The sequence below is a fragment of the Cuculus canorus genome, chromosome 3, assembly GCF_017976375.1.
Source record: "Cuculus canorus isolate bCucCan1 chromosome 3, bCucCan1.pri, whole genome shotgun sequence".
In the NCBI taxonomy this organism is placed as follows: Eukaryota; Metazoa; Chordata; class Aves; order Cuculiformes; family Cuculidae; genus Cuculus; species Cuculus canorus.
Window position 1 is genome coordinate 27,490,184 of NC_071403.1, and position 20,897 is coordinate 27,511,080.

The 20,897-nt window shown below is 34.6% G+C and overlaps 1 protein-coding gene across 2 annotated transcripts in view; it reads right to left on the bottom strand.

Moving 5' to 3' along the window:
• Positions 1–20,897, bottom strand: part of ASCC3 (activating signal cointegrator 1 complex subunit 3) — a 265,663-nt gene that overhangs the window by 118,925 nt on the left and 125,841 nt on the right. For both annotated transcript variants that reach the window (XM_054061495.1, XM_054061493.1), the window contains one exon: positions 10,022–10,156. In XM_054061495.1, the coding sequence (XP_053917470.1) occupies positions 10,022–10,156 (135 nt within the window). The remainder of the gene's footprint in view (positions 1–10,021; positions 10,157–20,897) is intronic.

Genomic DNA, 20,897 nt, shown 5'->3' on the forward strand with positions numbered 1-20,897 from the left:
ATTCTTTATCTACTTGTACTGATATTGTCCAAGATGAAGGCCTGTTTGGTGGGGTGGGGATGGTGAACTTTCAGTTTTTCTAAGAATTCATACATAACCACCAAAATTCACAAGTCTCCTAGCATTGCTTTCTTCCTAAACATACACACTTCCAGCAGCTTCTCACCATCCATATACTTCCAAATCTGCCTCCTGTTTTGTATAGCAATTTCATTTTAATTCCATAGTGCAGAGTAAGCTTAATTTTTGTTACCTACCAGTTTTCATTATCGTTCATGCACAGTTTGTGTATACTCTAGCCTTGTCAAAACCATGATGCTGTTAGTCTCGTTCCCACTAGCGTAATATATAACCTTTAGTTCTAGTTCTGTGTTTTGGTCAAATGAGCCAAAAATTACTAACATGGTACATGTACAAAATCCAAATACACACTTATATGATGCTCATTAAAAATCTCAGCAGTGGGACGAAATAAAAGCTTTCAGTTTTTTTTTTGAAACTCTTCTATAATCACTCTCTCATGTTTTTGATGTAACAATCTACTAGCAACAAAAAAGAATTTTCTGAGATAATTAGGTTGTTAAAAGAGATTTGGCAAATTTAGGCAAAATCATAATTTTACATTGATAAAGGTGATATTCAACGGTATCTGTTACTTCCTAAAGCATAGCTTTCTGAGATTTTATACAACACAATGCTTTTTTCCAGGACAATGATTTCCAATAAGCAGGATTCTTCTGAGTCTTGGCTAACTTTTGAAATTCCAGTTCAAAGGAGCTTAAGATGAATACAAAATAACCAGAAGATAAAACTAAATGCTGTAGATATCAAAGCTTTCAAATCTTCTGGCCTCCTACTGTGGAGAAATGATTATAATATAAAACATAAAGAGGATATGCTAAAAAACAAGGGCTGACTATACACATCATACAACCTAAACCAGAAAAAGAAATGTATGGCAATAAATATTTGGCAGTTCTCTGGAAAGAAGAAACTTTCTGAATGCACAGCTTTCTGAAAGTATGCTTAATTACTTTTTAACTTACTTTGTTTTGTCCAAAGCACCTCCAGCTCAGTAAGTGGTATTAACAGTGGATCAAATTCAACTCACTGACTCCTACTAGTTGCTTCTAATGACTCCTTTATTTAAAATTCTTAGAAGTGTGCACTCATTTTACTCATTATTTCACAATTCTTTTTAACTAGATGTCATTGTAAGCTTCAGTGCAAAATGCTTCTGTCCAGTTCTGATCTACTCTACATATGCTGCAAATAAACTAAAGGAATAGTTAAAAAGCCCAGCCAAATTTGCCCAAATTATGGTGTTTTGGAGAGTAGGAAGTGGAAAGTGGATGAAAAATGAAACAGTGAGCACACACAGCTAGACAATTCCACTGAACCAGAATCAATCTAAACTGTATTTGGAAAGCTTTCTAATTTGAAAAGAAATGTACTTAAGAATATGAACTGAAGTGAAATCTGATATTTTTCTTCATCTGTTAAGAAAACAATGTTTTCTAAATGAAAAGTTAAATCAAGCATCTAAATGTACCTTGGGGAAAAAAAACAATCTTAACATTTGCCACACTTTTTGTTCAACAGAAGGAAGTCTATTAATAGGCAAACGAACAGAATATTCCATGCAACAGGTGAATTTATTAAATTGCACTTATTTTTATCATGTTTTTAAAGAGACAGTGTGAGATCATTTCCCATATCGCAGTGATGTTTTCTGTTAAATTAAGTGTTAAAGAACATGTACTTCTCAATTATGATACGTCAAAAAATTAAATTTTAAAATAATCACAGTCTAAAAATATCCTATATATTTATTGTTTTACAATATAAAAAAATAAATTCACAGGAACCCTCAAAAAGCAAAAGAAACATGGTGAGTTAATAGTTATAATGCAAAGGAAAAACATCAAGTAACCCTAGAAGAAAGGACTTTGATTTATTCTACAGGATAACTGTGAACTACAGGTTTTGTTCTGTATTTTATTTCAGGAAAGGCAGCTACAAAGAGTATCCTGTGATGGCCTGCATCTTTAAAGGAATGACCAGCCACATAATGGAGGTTTTTTTATGTTGTTCATTTACAACCCCAATGAACAGTACTTTAAGGCTTTTGCAAGGATCCTGTATAAGACAGCTGTGATGCTAAAGAAAAAGCTAAATTGAATACAATTCAATGGACCTTGGAAAATTTACCCTATTTGGTTCCTGTAAAAGAAATCAAATATAGTTTCTAACAGGATGTTAATCACTGAACGGTATCAAGTTTGTTTGAGAATAATGTAATTACCATGAAATTTAAAGTACAACTGATCAGCACTCACTGTCAGTGCACAACACAGAAACCCCTCAAATTCTTATTAACTTTTCAGTCATTTCTCTTCATTACTAATACCTACTGTAGCTATACTATTTCTTGACAAATGAATTCCTAAGTAGACAGGATCCCTTTAAATACAATTTTCTAGTCAGCATATGGTTTCCATATGAAGCTAGTTAAATTGCATGTGACCAGAACCATTTGCCAGTATGGTTGGTATATCCTACAACGAAAAGGTGCATGTAAAAATATGATTATTGTCTATAGTCTCATTGTGAACATATTGCACAAGATTATGCATTGCAGCCAAGAACTAACTGGCACATCTTGGAAACACTATGCAAGACCTATGGGTCATTAGTAATTTAAGGATTCTTTTTTTTTTTTCATTTTAATTCCTTGCCTGGAACAATCCCTAGGGATTTAAAGCAGCTGAAAACAGCTAGCCAACCAAGCTCTCTGAAGTAGGGCTGAAGACGGGCTAGAGCAGAAAGCACCTACACTGACTTTAATATTATCTTATTATTTATTTTTGCTGGAGTGTTCACAAGTGATCAGATATTGCCACCCTTTGAACTTGTTAAATGACAGATGAAAACATGATGAAAAGCTTTATCCTCTCAAGGAATATTACGTATTTTTAATATATACCAGAACTTCATTACAAATGGTGAAAGCAAGCACTGTCAAAGATAAAAAGTGGGTAGTAGGCTGTGTTACTGAAGTTGAAAGAGTGCAGTCCTGTTTCCCAAGCATTCTTTTAGATGATACATTTTTGATTTTGACTTTCTGTATTTATAAGCACAAATAAAGAAGGCATTTAGAAAAATCTATTTACCTTAAAATCTGAATTGATTGAATAAAAATGCTGCATTACCTTGCAGGAGGCTGCGACAGACTTCATTTAAGGAAAGAAGCTTAATCGTATTATGACAACAGTTGCAAATGATCTTACTAAGTGCATTTAGTATTTAATAAGAAATTTTATCAACAACGAAAGGGGATGCTATAGGCAATGCATTATCCTACAGTTTATCAGAGCATTTCCATGGAGGATTAGTAAGAAAGGCATTAAATCTTACATTTACAGTGATGAAATCCATTATTGATTTTAAACCTGAGTAACTCTGAAATTGCTCAAAAGTTGTGTACAAAAGCATAAAATGTCTTTCTGTAGTTCCTTAAACAAAAAACCGCAGTACCCCGTCAACCCCATTTTCAACTTCAGAGATCACTCTAGAAAAAGGTTTGCTAACCCGTTTTGCTTCTAGAAGTCCCATTACTAACACAGCACATCTTCTGGAAGTAGAACAAATATTCATGAGGCAGCTTTCCAGTGATAAACAGGATAAAACTATGCATCGTTGCATATCAAGTTGACACTCATGATAGATAAAACAGAATATACGATCAAGCCCACAGATTAGGGGGAAAAAAAAGTCTGTTTTATTTTTCATAGGATAGCAGAAGAATGTTACTTGTTACTTCACCGCTGTAACTATCAGTTCTCAAGAGACAAGTGAACGAATCTGAAATTCTTGGATCAGAGAATGGCTTTTAGAAAGATAACAGAATTCAATCTATACTATATATTTTATACTTTCTGATTCATAATAAAAACACTAGAAAATTCCTGTCAACTGCATACAATGTACAGGAGAACATGGAACTACAAAATAGAAAATAGAACTACAAATCTAAAGCTGTGCAAAACCAATTTCTAGAGTGACACTTAAAAAAAATTACTATCATAATAACAGAAATATACATCAAACTTCAAATGTTTTTCCTTTTTAAAGGTCAGGAAAAGCAAAAGCAAAAAGAAATTGCTTACTGGGTCTGTCAACTTTTTATTTCAGCTTACAATAGGTAACAACTAAGTTAATTCTAATATGTAAGTATATTGCTAAAAAACCTGGAGGCAACATTTTTCTAATGTTCACAGTATATTTTTCTGTAAATATCTAAAACCTAAATGTCCATCTAAATATCTCAAAATACTAAATTTCACACCTCAGTATTCATTAAAACAGTAGGATCACTCTACACGGAACACATTTTTCTTTAATTTGTCAATTGTTATGACCACACTATCTCATGAATTTTGTCTCCGACTTTTAAGAAGGACCACCTAATAAAATATCCCATGAAAGAAAAATAGCGAGCTTCATTCCATTCTCTGAGAGATAATTAGCAAATACTTTTCAAAAGTAAAAAACCCACAATAATTATAAAACAAATAGGGAACTTCAATATATGTTTGACAATTAATATAGCCTAATGTATTTGAATACATATCCTCATTTTATTTTTATAGTTTTTAAATGGCATATCAAATATTAGATGTGTTATTAGTAAAACAAAAATAAAATGAGGCTTTGCTCTGAAATAATTAAATGTCAAACAAATGATTACACATCAAATATTTGATGAATGCTCTCTAAAAATTAATTTCTAATAATTTAAAAACATTTGACAGATAATTAAGAGGATTAGTAAAATTGCTTTCAGATTTTAAAGGCCAGCAAAGAATACAATGCTTCTAACTATTCTATTCTACTCTTCAGTTCCTTCTGTGTGTTCAAGTATCCCCTACTTATAGTTGCTGTGTCTAGACTAGAACATGCATGATCTGAGCATTACTTATTCTTTTATGTTACACACTCGATTTCAGATTTTCTAAACATCATCTTCATCTGTTACACTGCACACTGTATATGGAATACAAAATAAGGATTGTATTACATTATCAAGACTATTCTTTTCCAGGTATCGTTAAATTTCATGTCAAATGAAATGGCAAGACTGAACAGCCTGCTGCCTGATAATCTTGGGAACTGTGCCAATAAACATCCCTTTATACGCGATAGCTTTTGTCAGATAAACATGATACTATTATTATGAAGCTTAAATTAATCACTCTGCATCATACAGCACTGATATAATACAGTTAGACTTCTGTCAGAAATTTAATTTATATGATATGGTACTGGGAATTTAGTACTATACAAAATGAATTTCACTTATTAAGGAGATTAAAATTAGGCAATGATGATCAAAGAAATTAATTGAATATAGAAACTTTAGCTTGGTAGAATGTCTAATGAGGTTCTTCAGAGATACCATTTGACCCACGGATAGTTCATATTTGTACTGGTGATCAAAAATTTCAAATGTGTCCATGTTGATTGAAGGCAGAGTTTGGACATCTGAAGCACTCTGAAGAAACAGTAAATGCCTACATGGACAGATCAGTTCCCCAATGCCATTTGGCTCACCTATAGGTTGAGCTTTGAGATATCTGGGAACAAAGACCCTAGGTTGAGTTTTGACAATGGATTTTAAAAAGAACCCCAAAATGCTCTTACAAGTCACGTGTTTTATCATGTTAATACACAATGTATTGCATAAGATATATTTGTATTAAGTATAAGAACTGTTGTGCCAGGTCAGACTGAAACTCTGCGTAGAGCAGTTGTCTCTGAACAGCAAAAGCCTAAGGAAGAGTATGTATCAATGCTCTTCTCAGTATATTCTCCTCGCCACCATAAATCTGTCATTAAGAGAATTACTGAGTAGCTTGATCTACCTTTAGTAACAGTTTACTATAATTTAAATTAGTAAGAACTTTCACAGTGCAAAATATTAAATTAGTGAAAAGAACAGCATGAGATCCCAGGTCTTGATCAGTAGGCAAGCCAGTTCAGACATGAGGAATGACACACATCAAGGCTGTATACACATGTGACTCGAGCTCAAATTAAAATTCAGGTCTTGCTCAATTCTCTACATCACTTTATAACCATTCCACAACATCTAGTCCTTGTCCACGAAAACTATCAATCCATTAGTCTGTCTCTGTAGTGTTTCTACAACTCTGGATCATTCTGTTCAGAACTACACTTGGCTGCAGTAACAATGTTTTTTCTTCTCTCTGACATTTTTAATGCTTGAAAACTGTACAGTTATAATTCCTGTTCTCAGTCTCTTACACATGTATTTGTGGGCTCTGTCTGTACACCTATGTGCCACTAGAGTGCTTACCTCAGCCAATAAGCCTCTCTAGTATTAGAATTACCAGTGGAGAATAAAATTTCTACACTTTCAGGTTACCCAAACATAGATGTGCATTGCACATGCTTCATATAGTGCTATTTCAGCCTTAGGTGTTTAACTACAAAATGCGTTAATTGGAGAAGAAGTAGAAAGTTAGAGGGGAAAAAGACTTTATTGAAGCTTGACTTCACTGTCTTTACCTGTTACACTTTGAAATCTAGGCATTTCAGTGCAGAAAATTACTATGACGAAACATGAGATTAGAAAAGTGCATCTTTGATAAGATGCACATACATTACTGTTGTTACTATAGTCACTTCTGTTAGAATTTTGGACTGAATAGTAATAGTTTTAATAAACCCCCCCCATATAGTCTAATCACTGAAATATTTGGCGCACGCATATGTCTTAATATGCTAGCCTTAATTGCTCAGCAAAATGTTGCTAGCATACCACTCATTTTATGATTATTGATGACTGTTTATGCAGAGTTGCTGCCTGGCAGCATACATATCTTATTTGATTAGCATCCTTATTGTGATAACTATATATAAATAAAAATAGGCCTAAAAAATATACACTGTGACATAGTAATTTCTAATCATGATACGCATTTTTATTTAAAACAGCAACAAGTTTCCTATGAACAGAGAAAATGTATTAGATTTCCTTTACGTCTAAAAAACTCCTTGTATAGATAATATTTATTAGGTAACAGACGCAGAACCAGCAAAATATCTGCTTTTTTTTATGATAAGTAAATTAATTTAACTGTGGTGAATGGCTCTCCTGGAAAATGACAAATGGAAGTATGTAGGAAAAAGTTACTGGTGATGCTCTGCCACAGACTTCAGTATAACTAGGCCTTCACTCTATTTTTATGATTACCATTACTAATTTATTTATGGGTGTCAATGAAGAAGCCTATAAGTACAATGCAGTATATAATTTGTCTAATAGAACAACAACAATGAAAACTATATTTTTTTTCAAGATCTAGGTTATATTTACATCCATAAGAAGTAACATGTGAGTTTGCATTAATGTAAAATATGCATATCACACATACTGATCATTGAAAGAATTTAATGAATTATTCTGTCTGTTGATAGTCATTGTAAGACTTGAGGCACCCACAAAAACATTATGTGAACTCTGCTGGAGAACACAATTCTCTTTCTTTCACTGCTATGCTCTTCACACCTCTTCTTTCTTATCAGTCCCTAGTTATAAATTTGTTCTGTTTTTAAGAGTCATACTTCTTCATCTTGCTTTCCAAGACAATCATCACTGGCTTCATTTGGTGTAGTCTTTTGCACTAACCTTTTGCACCCTTCTTATGTACTAATTCTTCAGACCATATCAAACTCTATTGAGAAAAATTCTATACTTTCTCACATTAATCTTTCATGTTTCATGTTCCTCTGTAGGATATAAGAACACTTGGAAGTATTTATGCTATACAAGTCATACTGAACTTGTTTCTACAGCTTCTTCTGAAAAGGAATGATGCTTACAGTTTCAAATTAAAAGAAAAGACTAGTTTCCCAACATAAAAGTTCAAATTCCCTTCAGAATTTGCTTAGAATAACAAGCACATTTCACATGAATATATATAGTGACAATATTTTATTGACATTTTGTATTAATAACATTTAAAGCTAAGCTTACAACTTTCCCATTGCTTGCATCATCATGCTAAGTTATCACCGCTTTATGAGAAGGCGAACTCCTCCCTATTCAAGCCATTTCTACAGCGTAAAAGCAGAGAGATTTGTCTACTTCATGGATACTTCCCAGAGGATTCTAACATGTAATTCTCTGAATAAGCCAAAGACTGCTCGCCTGAAGACCACAGTCCTAACTCTTGCTGTTTATCAACAGTGCCTTCCTCTGAATATTGAGCTTAATAGATGCAACCAAACTTGCCATTTATGGCAAGAGTTACCTCCAGCTCTTCCCAGCAGGCCAAGTAGGAACGTGGTTAGATTCAAAAGCTGTCATGGGATGCCTGAATAAAGCTATCATCTGAGAAGATGGTTGAAATCTCCCATGAAAATGAAGGCTGGTCAGCAGGAGACTTCTGCTAGTAGCTCCTAGTAAGTCATAGCCACTACCTCCCCATGGACAGGTTGGTCCACAACCTGCCTGTCTGTTCCATCCTGGTCTGATCCTGAACCAGGCAGGAGCTGCATATGGCCAGTTTCACTGCAGAGCTCTGCATAGACAAAGATCTAACTAGGATTATGGTTAGACTCTATGATCTTAAAGGTCTTTTGCACCCTAGAGGGTTCTGTGATTCTGTAACAGAGCTCAACTTCTCCTCTTCCATGCCCGTCCTTTCTAATATGATACATAAGATGCATTGCCTCAGAGATGTAACCTGCCTGTTGTATCTGAAGTAGTAAGCGTATCCTGTCAAAACATACCCACATTATGCATTATTTTCTGAAGCAGTTAGAAATGCTAGAAACAGTTGATTCTTCCTTTTGGTGTAGTGTTGACTAGTACACCTTTTAAAATGTCATTACAGTGTTATGACTCCAGGATTTCCTGCCCAAGCTGAAAAGCAGCCAGGAAAGAGGCTAACCAAAAGCAGGATACCCTAGCAGGATAAATTCTTGCAACCAAAAGTTCACTCCCTCATGGAAAAGGGTTACTGCGAACAGACAGCTGGTTTGAATGCATTATTTTGGCAGGTAGCATATGATCTAAAGATGATAAGACAAGTACTTTAAGAATGGACGACGACTTCATTAAAAAAATACTTCATTAAAATAATAATCATGAATAAAAAAATAAAACTAAATCTCTTACTAGCATCACAAATCACATCTTAATGTAAAAGACACTGACATCTTTAAAAAAAAAAAGCGGTCAACACTGGTACATACTTCATATTATTCTATGTTTAAAGTTTTGTCATAGTGTCTACTCATTACTTAGTGTATGTAGAAGACTGAAGAAAGAGCAGGGAGTTTTTGAGCAGCCTGCCCTTGGCAGGGGGGTTGAAACTAGATGAACTTCAAGGTCTCTCCCAATTCAAACCATTCCATGATTTTATGATTTGCTATTTTACTCAGTATCCCTTAGACTTCAGTATGATGCATAAATACTTCTAGAAAAATAAGTTATTTCAGATATGTAATCAACCAATCCATAGGCCATCTTATCTATCACTCTCTTAATTTGTACAGTAAGTGTTAGCTTAAATCACTATGTAAGCACAAGCAGCAATAACCTGTATTCCAAATAGGTTTAGAACTTTTTCTTTTCTCTGTGACATTCTAATGGTTCCCATCAACATAAGAATATGCTTTCTAATTCATTCAATCCCAGAATGAAGAGAAGAACAAAATAGCAGTAGTTTTCACTCAAATACAGAGCAAGATGGGAAAATACTACTTTGACAGATACTTTACACAATATGCACTGCTGAAATAAGCATATCATTTTTTCTAACTACTTCAGGAATAATTTTGAGTGTCTAAATAAACACTGGTACTTTCAATAGCTTAACAGCAAAGTACATATTCCCAGAAGCTCAAAAATGCTTCATTTACTCCTATTCTAGACTGGAAACATTAATTCTAGGACTGTAAAGACTACCAATGTAAATTATTCACTTACTTGTTTTAAAGCTTGTCCATAATCTGATCCTTGTGGTGACAAAAAGTGACAAATATGACCATTGTTTTTTGCTTTTTCTCGAAGACCCATAGCAGTTCGTACTGTGGCATTTCTAGCATGGACAAACACCATCACCTTAAAGACAGAATGAAACAGGGCTGATAAGAAATAACAAAAGTCTTAATCAAATAATGAAAACACTTTAATTACAAAATATTTCCAATAGCAGAAACAAAAAAAATATTAGATTTAACATTTTCAAAGAGTTTTGAGATGGTTCTCTTTTTTTAGTTCTTTAGTCTTTAAAACATAGGGAACAATTGTTGGCAAAAATCAGTTCGCAGTTTTCACAAATTACAGAGATTACCACTCATGTAAAGAGTTGTGTTATCTGACACATCCTAAGTGATCTGGATGTAAACAGTGAGGTGATGTTTCCTGATGGTACAACTTGACTATGTGAGACAGTTGAATATAAAGAACCTCAGGAGGATATTGCTGTCTCAAATCATTGGACAATCAAAAAGATGAATGAATTTAAGCACCAACAAGAGCAAAATACATATGGGGATTCAAATTTTAAACTAAGATATATGATTATGGGTTTTAAACCATCACTCAGTGAGATCCCTTGGAAACATTGTGGACATTTCCCTGAAAATACCAACTAAGAGTTGAGTACTAATCAACAATTATTTATACCCATGTCTGCAGCAGGTTTGGGAAACACAGTTGGGTATCATCCAACCAACCCCACTGTCACTTGATAATGCTTATAACCTTCAACATATGGTATCTGAACCAAGAGACAGCAATGAGACGTTAACACTTATTCCTTTAGACGTGTATCTGAAGCAATTTAACCTGGTATTAAATTTAAGATTCACTGTAAGGCACATTTGAGATGAATCTTGGCAGTAAGCCCCCAACTGGTGTAGAAAGGGAAAATACCACTTACTTCCAGTATAGTAACAGCACTGAATGTCTCTGAAAGGTACATTATAGAAAACACTTTCTGTAGTATTCCCGTAAGCACCCTGTATTGTCCAGGGTTTGCTTAAATTGACCTCTTAAATTGCTTAAATTGTGTTGGTTAGACAACTCTTCAGTTTGATCAAGTACAACAATTTCTGTGTTCTTAACACTCACATATGGAAAAAATTGAGTGCTGGACTCTTGAGTAAATGGCAAACACTGTTTTGGAAGTGCATCTAATTTTAATTAAAAATTTAACCATGGAGTTGCAGTTCTGTTTTAAGGTAGTTTCAGTTCTATGTTAAGATTTGTACGTCAAATTCCAGAGAATTGTGGCTTTTTGGCAGCATCATGCTTGTATCAACTTGTAGTATATAAATGGAATTACTTTAAATGAAACACTATTAACAAAGTAGCAGTATTTAGGGTATAATTAAACAAATTATTGCCTCTCTTCTTAATTTGGAAGTTAAAAATTTAATTATAGTTGTATAATGTACATATAATTTTATATAAAAGTAGACATAATAGTTGTGAATGTATATAAATTATAAATTTATAATTAAAACCAAGCAAATTAACTCAGGTGACAGAGAAGAGATAAAAGAGAAACAGTATGTGCATAACATTACTGGCAGGAACCACTATTCACCTTGTTTTAGCTTATTTGATACATCTTTCCATCATCAATTTAGTAACACCGTGACTCCTACAATCATTAGCTTTCATCTGAGAAGAAATATTCTCAGATACATGTCACAGTTAGCAACATACCAATTTTGTCTAACTTAAAAAATACATACTGACAAAATATTTTAAATATTTCTTAAAAAAATTAGAGAACTAAAGTAACTAAATGTAATGTAACTAAAGTACAGAGTATGTCCCTTCTGTCTTCAGTAATTTTTAAAAGATTATTTGTCTATTTATCTATTTGTATATTTTTCTATAGACAGCTGGAATAAAAATACATAAGTACTGAAAACAGCAATTTCCTTTTATTAACAGATCCATTATATCTTCTTCAGTGAATTCTCGCTTACTATAAACTCTGTATCCAAAGTGTTCACTGAAAAAAACACTTCACTTTTAAAATCAACTTGATTTCATATTTTACTAATCTGTTTAATTTTCAATTTTTTTAAAAAAAAATTTAAAATGATTACATAAATTGCTGACAATGAAAAGAACTTCTCCGTAAGAGGTAGACTGATGGTATGATTAAAAAACCCCAACTGATTAGAGGTTCCCAATCTTAAGGTTACGTTTTACTTGAAATGACTGTACATCACCAAATATGTTTGTAAAGAACTAGTCCTAGCTAAAAATTGTCATGTAACAATGTCGAATTTTTTCCCCCCCAATAAAGTTGTCGAGCATTTACCAAATACATAGCGAGACAGCAGTATAGTCTTAAGAGGGTTAATTTAGCCTGTCCTAACTGTGTCAGAGAAAATAATATTTCGGTGGCAAAATCTCTGTGCATTAAATTATGCAAATAATTTAGGAAAAGCAATTTAGAATAGAGAGAAGTGGTTCCACAGCCACAAGCTGTGTAATTATATCTGTACTCTGTAGTTCAAAGCTAGCTCTGCTGTACATAGCCCTAGTGCTGAAAGTGTCTGCTGCTGCTCTCCTGAAACCAAAGCTTTTAAATGATAAAAAATATACAAGAAAGGAGTCTGTAGCTAGGCTACCTCCCCAGAATTTTCTTGAAGTATGAAACAAATCAAACACTTTCACCAAAGACTTTGTTTAAAATTCACAACAGGAAGTGCTTGGATTCCCCAGGTGTTGCATATTCCAGGCTGCAATCTTTCTCAAATACGTTAGTGCATCACCAAAGCACTGAAAAGCACACTATTATTCAAAATACCTATGAAAACTAGTATTTTTCTAAGAGATGCATAGTAAGACACTAGTAGTAGCACTTATATTTTCACTCAGAGGAGAAAGAAAAACCACACTACATATACATGTAACAAAAGTGCTGTATAATATTATATCATTATAATCAGATACACGAAAACCCTTGCCTTTCTTTCTGCCTGGACAATACAAATGCTTGTACTCACTTTTGCTGCTGGAAAATGTGTCTTTCAAACTAACATTCTCTGTGATAACTCCAAAATAGTGCATTCATCTTTTCGTAGAAGCATACTGACTCTTTCAAGTATCTTTCCCTCTTGTTATTAGAGTGCCGGTCACTCTATAAGCATCTCTGTTTTACTTAACACGTCTCCTCTATGACTGAAGGCCTTGGTTTTACCATACACTTCGGAGCCCTTCTTTCGAAGAAATTACGATGAAAGAATGAATTTATTTAATGAAATGTCTGTATTAATTACGTAGTTTAGAGACAAGTATAATATACTTTATTTTAGTTTCAAGACATTGTTTGGCTTCATCCAACTAAATCCTTATAACATCATCTTTTATGTGGTATTCAGTTCTTGACCTGAGTATTACCTTCTACTTAAAATGAACAGTTTGGGATACGGATCAACAGATCAATCTATCCAACAATCTTCCTCCTCAAGGTCAGCATGCAACTGCCTTGACGTGTTACAAAACTCAATTCCCAAAAAGGTTTTTTATTTACCTAATTACATTTCTATTTAGATATACCATGTTCTAAGAGTAATAACTCCTATTTAGTTTACAGATATTTTTACTATTGTAACGTGCACTTGCTCATTTATTTATCGGTAATAAAACTACTTTTTTAGAGACATCTGACCTATAATTTCAATTTTGGTATTTTTTTACATGGAAATTTATTTTTTACTTAAGACGTGCCTACCATAATGAGTACTATATCATACACTCCCATCTTATTTTTATTATTGATCATGAAATTCTATGCAAATAGCTACAGTAAGGATGTTAGATTGAATAACTTCCTTTAGCCTTTTGTGCTCTAAATCTATCCATAACACAGGCTCTACTATCATACACATTCTGAAATACTACCATCTTTCCTATATTCTTCATTTTCATTTCTTTCATAGTTTACTTCTTGATGCACCTCCTGCTCTGACTTCTCTGACTTGTTACAATCCCTATTCTAATTCTTAGTATAAACTTAGTTGGTCTTGGTTTTATTTTCTTCCTTCTTCCTTGTCTTTTCCCTGTCTGTGTTTATCATCTCTAGCAAAAGATGTTCCCACTTAAGCACACCTTTTTAAACACAGAACTTGTGAAACTATTACCATTTAAAAATGTTTTCGTAGGCGTTATAAGTATGTAACAACTTTGTATTAGCTGCAAAAGAAATATGTTTGGAATAGTTCCAAATAGTTCCGACGATACATACATATATATTTTAACATATCTTTTTCTAGTTTCGATATAATTTCTAAACATTCTGAAAACTTACTACCTCACTAATTTCCATACATTAGGAGATGATTTAAAAGGTGTGCAGAAACCCCCATGAGAGGTAGACTCCACAGCAGAAAAAATTACCTTACTACTGTTAGCTATTAAATTCACTTTTTAGAATTATGTCTAACAAGACATTTTAGCCTAGGGACACCAAGGAATTTTTCTTTAACTGGAGGTTGATAAATTTTCTTTCTCACCTTCTGACTTTTTTTCCCCTCCTTCATTTAAAATTACAACCTCAACTGAGCTCCTGCTACTCAGGTTACAGACATGATTTTATTCCCTTTTTTGAAGACAGGAATAACATGCTGTCTTTCAGTTCTGAAGAACCTCCCCTGATCACTGAGGTCTTTCAAGATTTATCGTAAGTGGCTCTGCAATGTGAAAACAGCCAGCTCCTTCAGCATACGTGGGTGTCACCAATCAGGTTGCATAGATTTATGTAAGGGTAAGTGTAAGGATAAGTCTTTGCTCTGATCTTTCTGATTTGTCTTGGGGACCCTGGGATTCCTGTAGGTAAATCTTACCAGCAAAGACCAAGGTGAAGAGGTCATTGAGTAGCTCAATCTTCTGCATGTCTTTTGTCACCAGGATTCCTGCCCTATTCAGCAAAGAGTCATTATTTTCCCTAGTCATTTTCTTGCTGTTGCTATACTAGTGGAAGGCCTTCTTGTTTCCCTTCACACCCATTGCCAGATTCACCTCCAAATGGGGTTTGACTTTCCTAATCCTCCTTCTGTGTGCTTGGACAGTGCCTTTGTATTCCTAGCAATAAAATAGAGCCTCTGAAGCTATCAAACCTTTACATTGAAGAATAGTCAGCATGTATGCAGCAGCACTAATGGAAGGATGCTTCTGAGTAAAAAGTACTTGCCCATATGAAATGACTTCTCCTTTATACCTATGTAACAGTTATACAAGAATCCCACTAATGTATGCTGATTGGTTTGTCTGATTTAATTTACATTAGGAAGTTCTAAATTATTAATTACTTTAAAAATTATAAGTGCTTGTGTTCATAATCTTGTTTTATTATATTTTGAATTATATTAGATGGCCTATATAATAAATGCTCAGTTATGGAATCGATGCTTAAATATGGATTCTGGACACTAAAGGGAACCTGTTCCAGAACAGTATAATGCGATCTATGCTATCTGTAGCATTAGCCAAATATATGACAAACTGCAGAGGAAAAATGAATAGAGTGAAAATAAAAGTATAGGGCAAAATATTCAATAAGAAAAACAAACAATACTTCACTGACTCCTACAGGTAGTAGAAATTGTTCTGAATTTTAATTGACAGGATAGGGATAGAAATAGAAATAGCAATATCTATTCTTGTATAGAAAATTAAGCCAGAATAGCTAGTCTATTACTATGCAAATATATGTCATTAAGCAGTTAACAACTGCATTTTTGCAGATGCCAATGGACTTGAACGACAATTATTATTCAAAATTATAAGCAGCTTTTACTGTGTCTTTTTTTAGAAAAACAAGATGGTGTAGTAATTTTTTTCAAGAATTTCCCTTTGTCCTGTCCTGATATTAACTATTTTGACTTTGTAAAATAAAATAGGTTTCTACAGTATCATAAATTATATTTTTGACAAATATTACTCCAGAATAAGAGTTATTATGGTTATGTCTACTGTATCTCTTCTTATGCTTCCAAAACTACTTATACCTATACCATCCATAATATGAAAAAATAACCCAGGAGCCAGTAGTCATATGCAGATTCTATTCAGCTTTACTGAAGGAAAGGAAAAAGGATAGCGGAGAAATCTTCACATTTATTCCCATTCCTTTTACTTAAGTAAAAAAATTAAGAAAATTGCTATGTCAACGTCTGTATCTTCTGGTTTTGTATAATCCAGTAACATAAATAAACCTACTAAACAATTAAGGAACAGAATTAATCAGGTTTTCTAGCTTATTTCCTGTCAGTACTCATTTAAAAACACAGATCTTTATCCAAAATTTTTTTTGTTTCTAGTCAACAGATTTCCTACATCGTCTAAAAACTGAAGAACTGCCTTCAAGTGTAAGCAAGGTTTTGAATAGGAAACTTAATAAAGTTATGAAGAATTTAAATGATGCAATAGTTTGCAAACAATAGTAAACTGTGCTAGAACAATTACGATGTCTCTCAGAAACCATACCTTATATACTTAGCCTTTCCCAAGACATTAGGCGTTGGACTAGATAACCTGTAAGGTCCCTTCCAATGCAAAGCACTGTACTATTCTATAATTCTATATCCTTTCCTAAATAAGAATAAGAAAATACCTGAAGATTAAATACATGAGTATAAAAAAGCAACATATTCTGGAGTCATCTCCTCTGAAACCACAAAGAAAACTATTCACACTGCAGCACTACGTTTGTGAGAAATCTCATACTCTGGAAAGTGAATAAAAGCATACAGTCAAAAGGAATTTCCTAATATATTTTAGTGAATTATATATTGGTTGATACTATCCACTATGGTAAACTAAGCGCACATACACATTTCTTTCAGGGCTACACAGCAAGAATTTTCCAAAGCTTTGGACCATGAAACGTGTTTCAGGATCACAGAATGATTTGGGCTCGAAGGGACCTTAAAGTCCATCCAGTTCCAACACCCCTGCGATGGGCAGGGACACCTCCCACTAGAACCAGGCTGCTCAAGGCCCGATACAACCTGGCCTTGAACACTTCCAGGAAGAAGGCATCCACAACTTCCCTGGGCAACCTATTCCAGTGCCTCTTGCTCCTCATTTTGATCAGCAGGTCTCAACTCAGCCATGCTGGTCTCTTCCCTTCCCGGCCTGATGTCCTACATCCAGGAACCAAGCACTCTTGCATTTTATGGAAAGCATCCTTAAATATTTGCCAGTTCTGTTCTGCTCCTTTGTTCCTGAGGACCAGAGCTGTAAGTTTACTTTTCTAAAATTTAGGGTCCTGACTATACTCCTCGCCTGCCCCACATCTCTTAGGACCTTGAGCTCCACCAGTGCGTGATCGCTGCAGCCCAGGCTGTGTAATTTATCCTTGCCATTAAATTCATGCTGAAGAACAATATGAAGCCGATGGGGATCCACAGAATTAACTTCTCACAATACACATGTTGTAAACCTCTACAGACAAGCTACTATGTAAATACAAAAATATATGATTTGTATAAGTGACAAAAAAATCACACACAGACATTTAGAAGGCTACCTAATTGAAGAATCATGGGTTGTTATATACAAAACTTGTTATAATATCCATTTCCAGCAATTTCCTCAGCTGTTCATATAGGCAGCTGGCAAGTTAAGTGTTTAAAGCCAAAGGATTCAACCAGAAAATATAGAGTGAAATAGTACATACCTGTCATGACAGTAGCATGAAACATCTGGTGTATAACGTTTTTGAAGTGCATCTTCTACTCAACTCAGCAATACAGTATTTTTACTTAAAGTAAGATCAAAGTTTTGTTTATTCAGGCATAAAATTATATTAACTATTATATCCTTAAAATTGTGAAAGGCAATGGAAATCAAATGCCTAAATAAATGACAAAGACTCAGAATATAAAAATAGTGCATCATCACTGAATTAGTTTGTGTGTGATTTTTGTTAAAAAAAGCCATACATATAAATGGGCTTTAATTTTGCAAAAACTGCAAAAGAAATTCTACAGAAATTCTAAAGTGTTTATTTAATCAGTTGATACAGAAATAACATCTAAAATCATCAACCACTATCCAGCTATACTGCTGGACCACTTTTCCTTCTGTATCTCTAATTACAGACGTGTGCTTATATAAATATAGAAGAAATATATACACATATATATGCAAATAAGATACATCAGCTGATGAAGTAGAAGCAAACTGTATAGATTGAATTACAAAAACTAAACTTGAAATAAACTCATAAGGCTATAAGAAATGTCTAGGAAAAAAAACAGTGTAAATAAAGAATACATTTTAACAATGCCAGTAACTTTTCAGAGTTATTTGTCCAAAGTGTGCTAGAATACTATTTCACCTAGGAAAAATACTAAAATAAGCTTAATTCTCAAGGTACTAAGTTCCTGAGAGATGACTGAATACTGTTTTATTAAATCTTATGACACAGCTATAAAACTGTCAATAGTTGCAGTAAGAAGGCTTATTAAACTTTTATCTTCACGTGGCTTCTGCAAGCACTTAACTGTGTGGAAATAGACAATAAAGAAATTTAATCCATCATTTTTACAGAAGAAATTAATACATGTCAAATTAACTTCTGACAATTTAATATAAGAGATTTAAAATAAATATTCAGTGTTTCTTTTTTGGTTTGAGATAGTGTAAGAAAAACAAGATGACGCATCTTAGTACTGCAAAGTTCAAGTCAATTTTTGCAAACAGAGAATAATTACAAACAAAGCGAATGCTTTATGTGCAACACAGCACAGAATCAGTTTTGACTATATAAATTCAAGTGTAATCTGCTTCTGATCAGAGACAGCAAAAATCCTGATTTGAAAGAGTAAAGTATCAAAAATCTGTGTAAGTTGATACTTAGAAATTATTCCAAGATTTTTTAAAAGTATCAAGCATCTCACTATTACTTCTAAAAAACTAAATGCAGAACAGTGGTACAGAACATTTTAATTAAGTACATAAATTCTAATTAATAAAGCAAGTTTGATCTCCAGAAAACTGCATACTAACCACCCAATGCACACACTAATTAAAAATTTAACAAGTATACATGTCTGTGTTCTGCCCATTGGAAAAAAAAGCCAAATTTCATTTTAAATTATAAAAGGTAAAGCTTGTCATAAGTATATCAGCTGCAGCTGAGATAATAGTGCAAAAGCAAAAGGGCAAGACAGAAGAAGCCAGTTAAACCAACAAAACTAGTTCAAATCAAGCAAAAGCTAAGAAAGGGGGATTAAAAGAAATTTTAGGGCCTTGGGATGGCTAGTGAGGGAATCTGAGGCCCAAGTGATTTTTTTCTTCCCTCCTTCCAGTTATGGGTGGTGACATTGGAAGGCTCAGACGGGACCAGTCTATTAATACCTGGCTCCGTGGCTGGTGTCACTGCAACAATTTTACTTTTTTCAACAACAGGATTGCCTACACGGCACCAGGATCACAAGAATCGGATGTGAGGCACCTTTCTCAAAGGGGAAGGAGGGTCTTTGCCCAGGAGCTTGCAGGGCTCATAGACAGAGCTTTAAACTAGATGCGAAAGAGGAGGACGATAATATCAGGCTTGCCTGTGACAAGCGTTGGGAGAACAGGCAATGGTTGCTGGTATGGGCCCTCCACCTGCTGTCCAGGGGCATGCTGGGGATGTCGTGACATGACCGGAGTCCTGTGGAAAAGACTGGAAGGCTCGTGAGGTAGTAGGTATCAGGGAGAAAACTTCTCCAAAACACCTTATAGGTAATAAAGGGTCCAATAAGAGGATGATATGACTGGCAGCCCAGCTAAAGTGCCTCTATACAAACGCATTAAGCTTGGGTAACAGCAGGAGGAGCTGGAAGCTACCGTGCTACTAGAAAGCTGTGATCCAGTTGCCATCACAGAAACTTGGTGGGATGAATCCCATGACTGGAGTGTGGTTGTTGATGGCTACAGGCTGTTCAGAAGGGACAGAGCGGGAAGGAGGGTTGGAGGTGCTGTCCTCTATGTCAAGAAAGGGATAGAATGTGAAGAGCTGTCATTGAAGGGTAGTCATGAATGGGTTGGAAGTTTGTGGGTCAGAATAAAAGACCAAGGAACCAACGGGAACCTCGTGGTTGGTGTATACTACAGGCCACCTGATCAAGGAGAGCCAAACGATGCAGCCTTCTTCCTCCAGCTACAGGAGGCTTCACACTCGCAAGCTCTCATGCTACTCAGGGACTTCAACCACCTTGACATATACTGGAAAAGTAGTACGGCAAGCCGTAGGCAATCCAGCAGACTCCCACCTGAGGGGAAGCGAACTCATCAGTGACATTAGGAGTAGAGGCAGCCTGGTCTGCAGTGATCATGCATAGGTTTTTAAGGTCTTGAAGGATATGGGGTGAGTGAGGAGTATTGGAAAAATCTCTACTGGTTTACAGGTCCTAAAGCCTGCTCCACCCAAGTTAACCAGAATTGTTGCTAAATACGTAGGAACACTATTACCGATTTGCTTTTGGACACTGTGGTGAGGCTTTCAATAGCTATTAACTGTGTAAAAAATCCAGGTTTCTTTGCAACAGACAATCTGGCATCTTTGGCCCCCAGAAAAGCTCTTTCTTATATACTGAAGCCACTTCCTGCAAACCCATGACGCCTCCTCAGTATTTATGTACTAACACCTCCAGCCTCAATGCCTGAACAGATAGAAAGGACAATAACCAAAGAAAGATGATAGAACTTCCACTGAATGGTCAGGTTTTGCTATGAACTGAAAATACCAAGGTTAGTGAGAAAATGAACTTTCAAGGAGTTTCACTGAGCACCAGAGCTAGTGGAAGAGAAATTAAACAGACAGTATCATCTCAGAGTT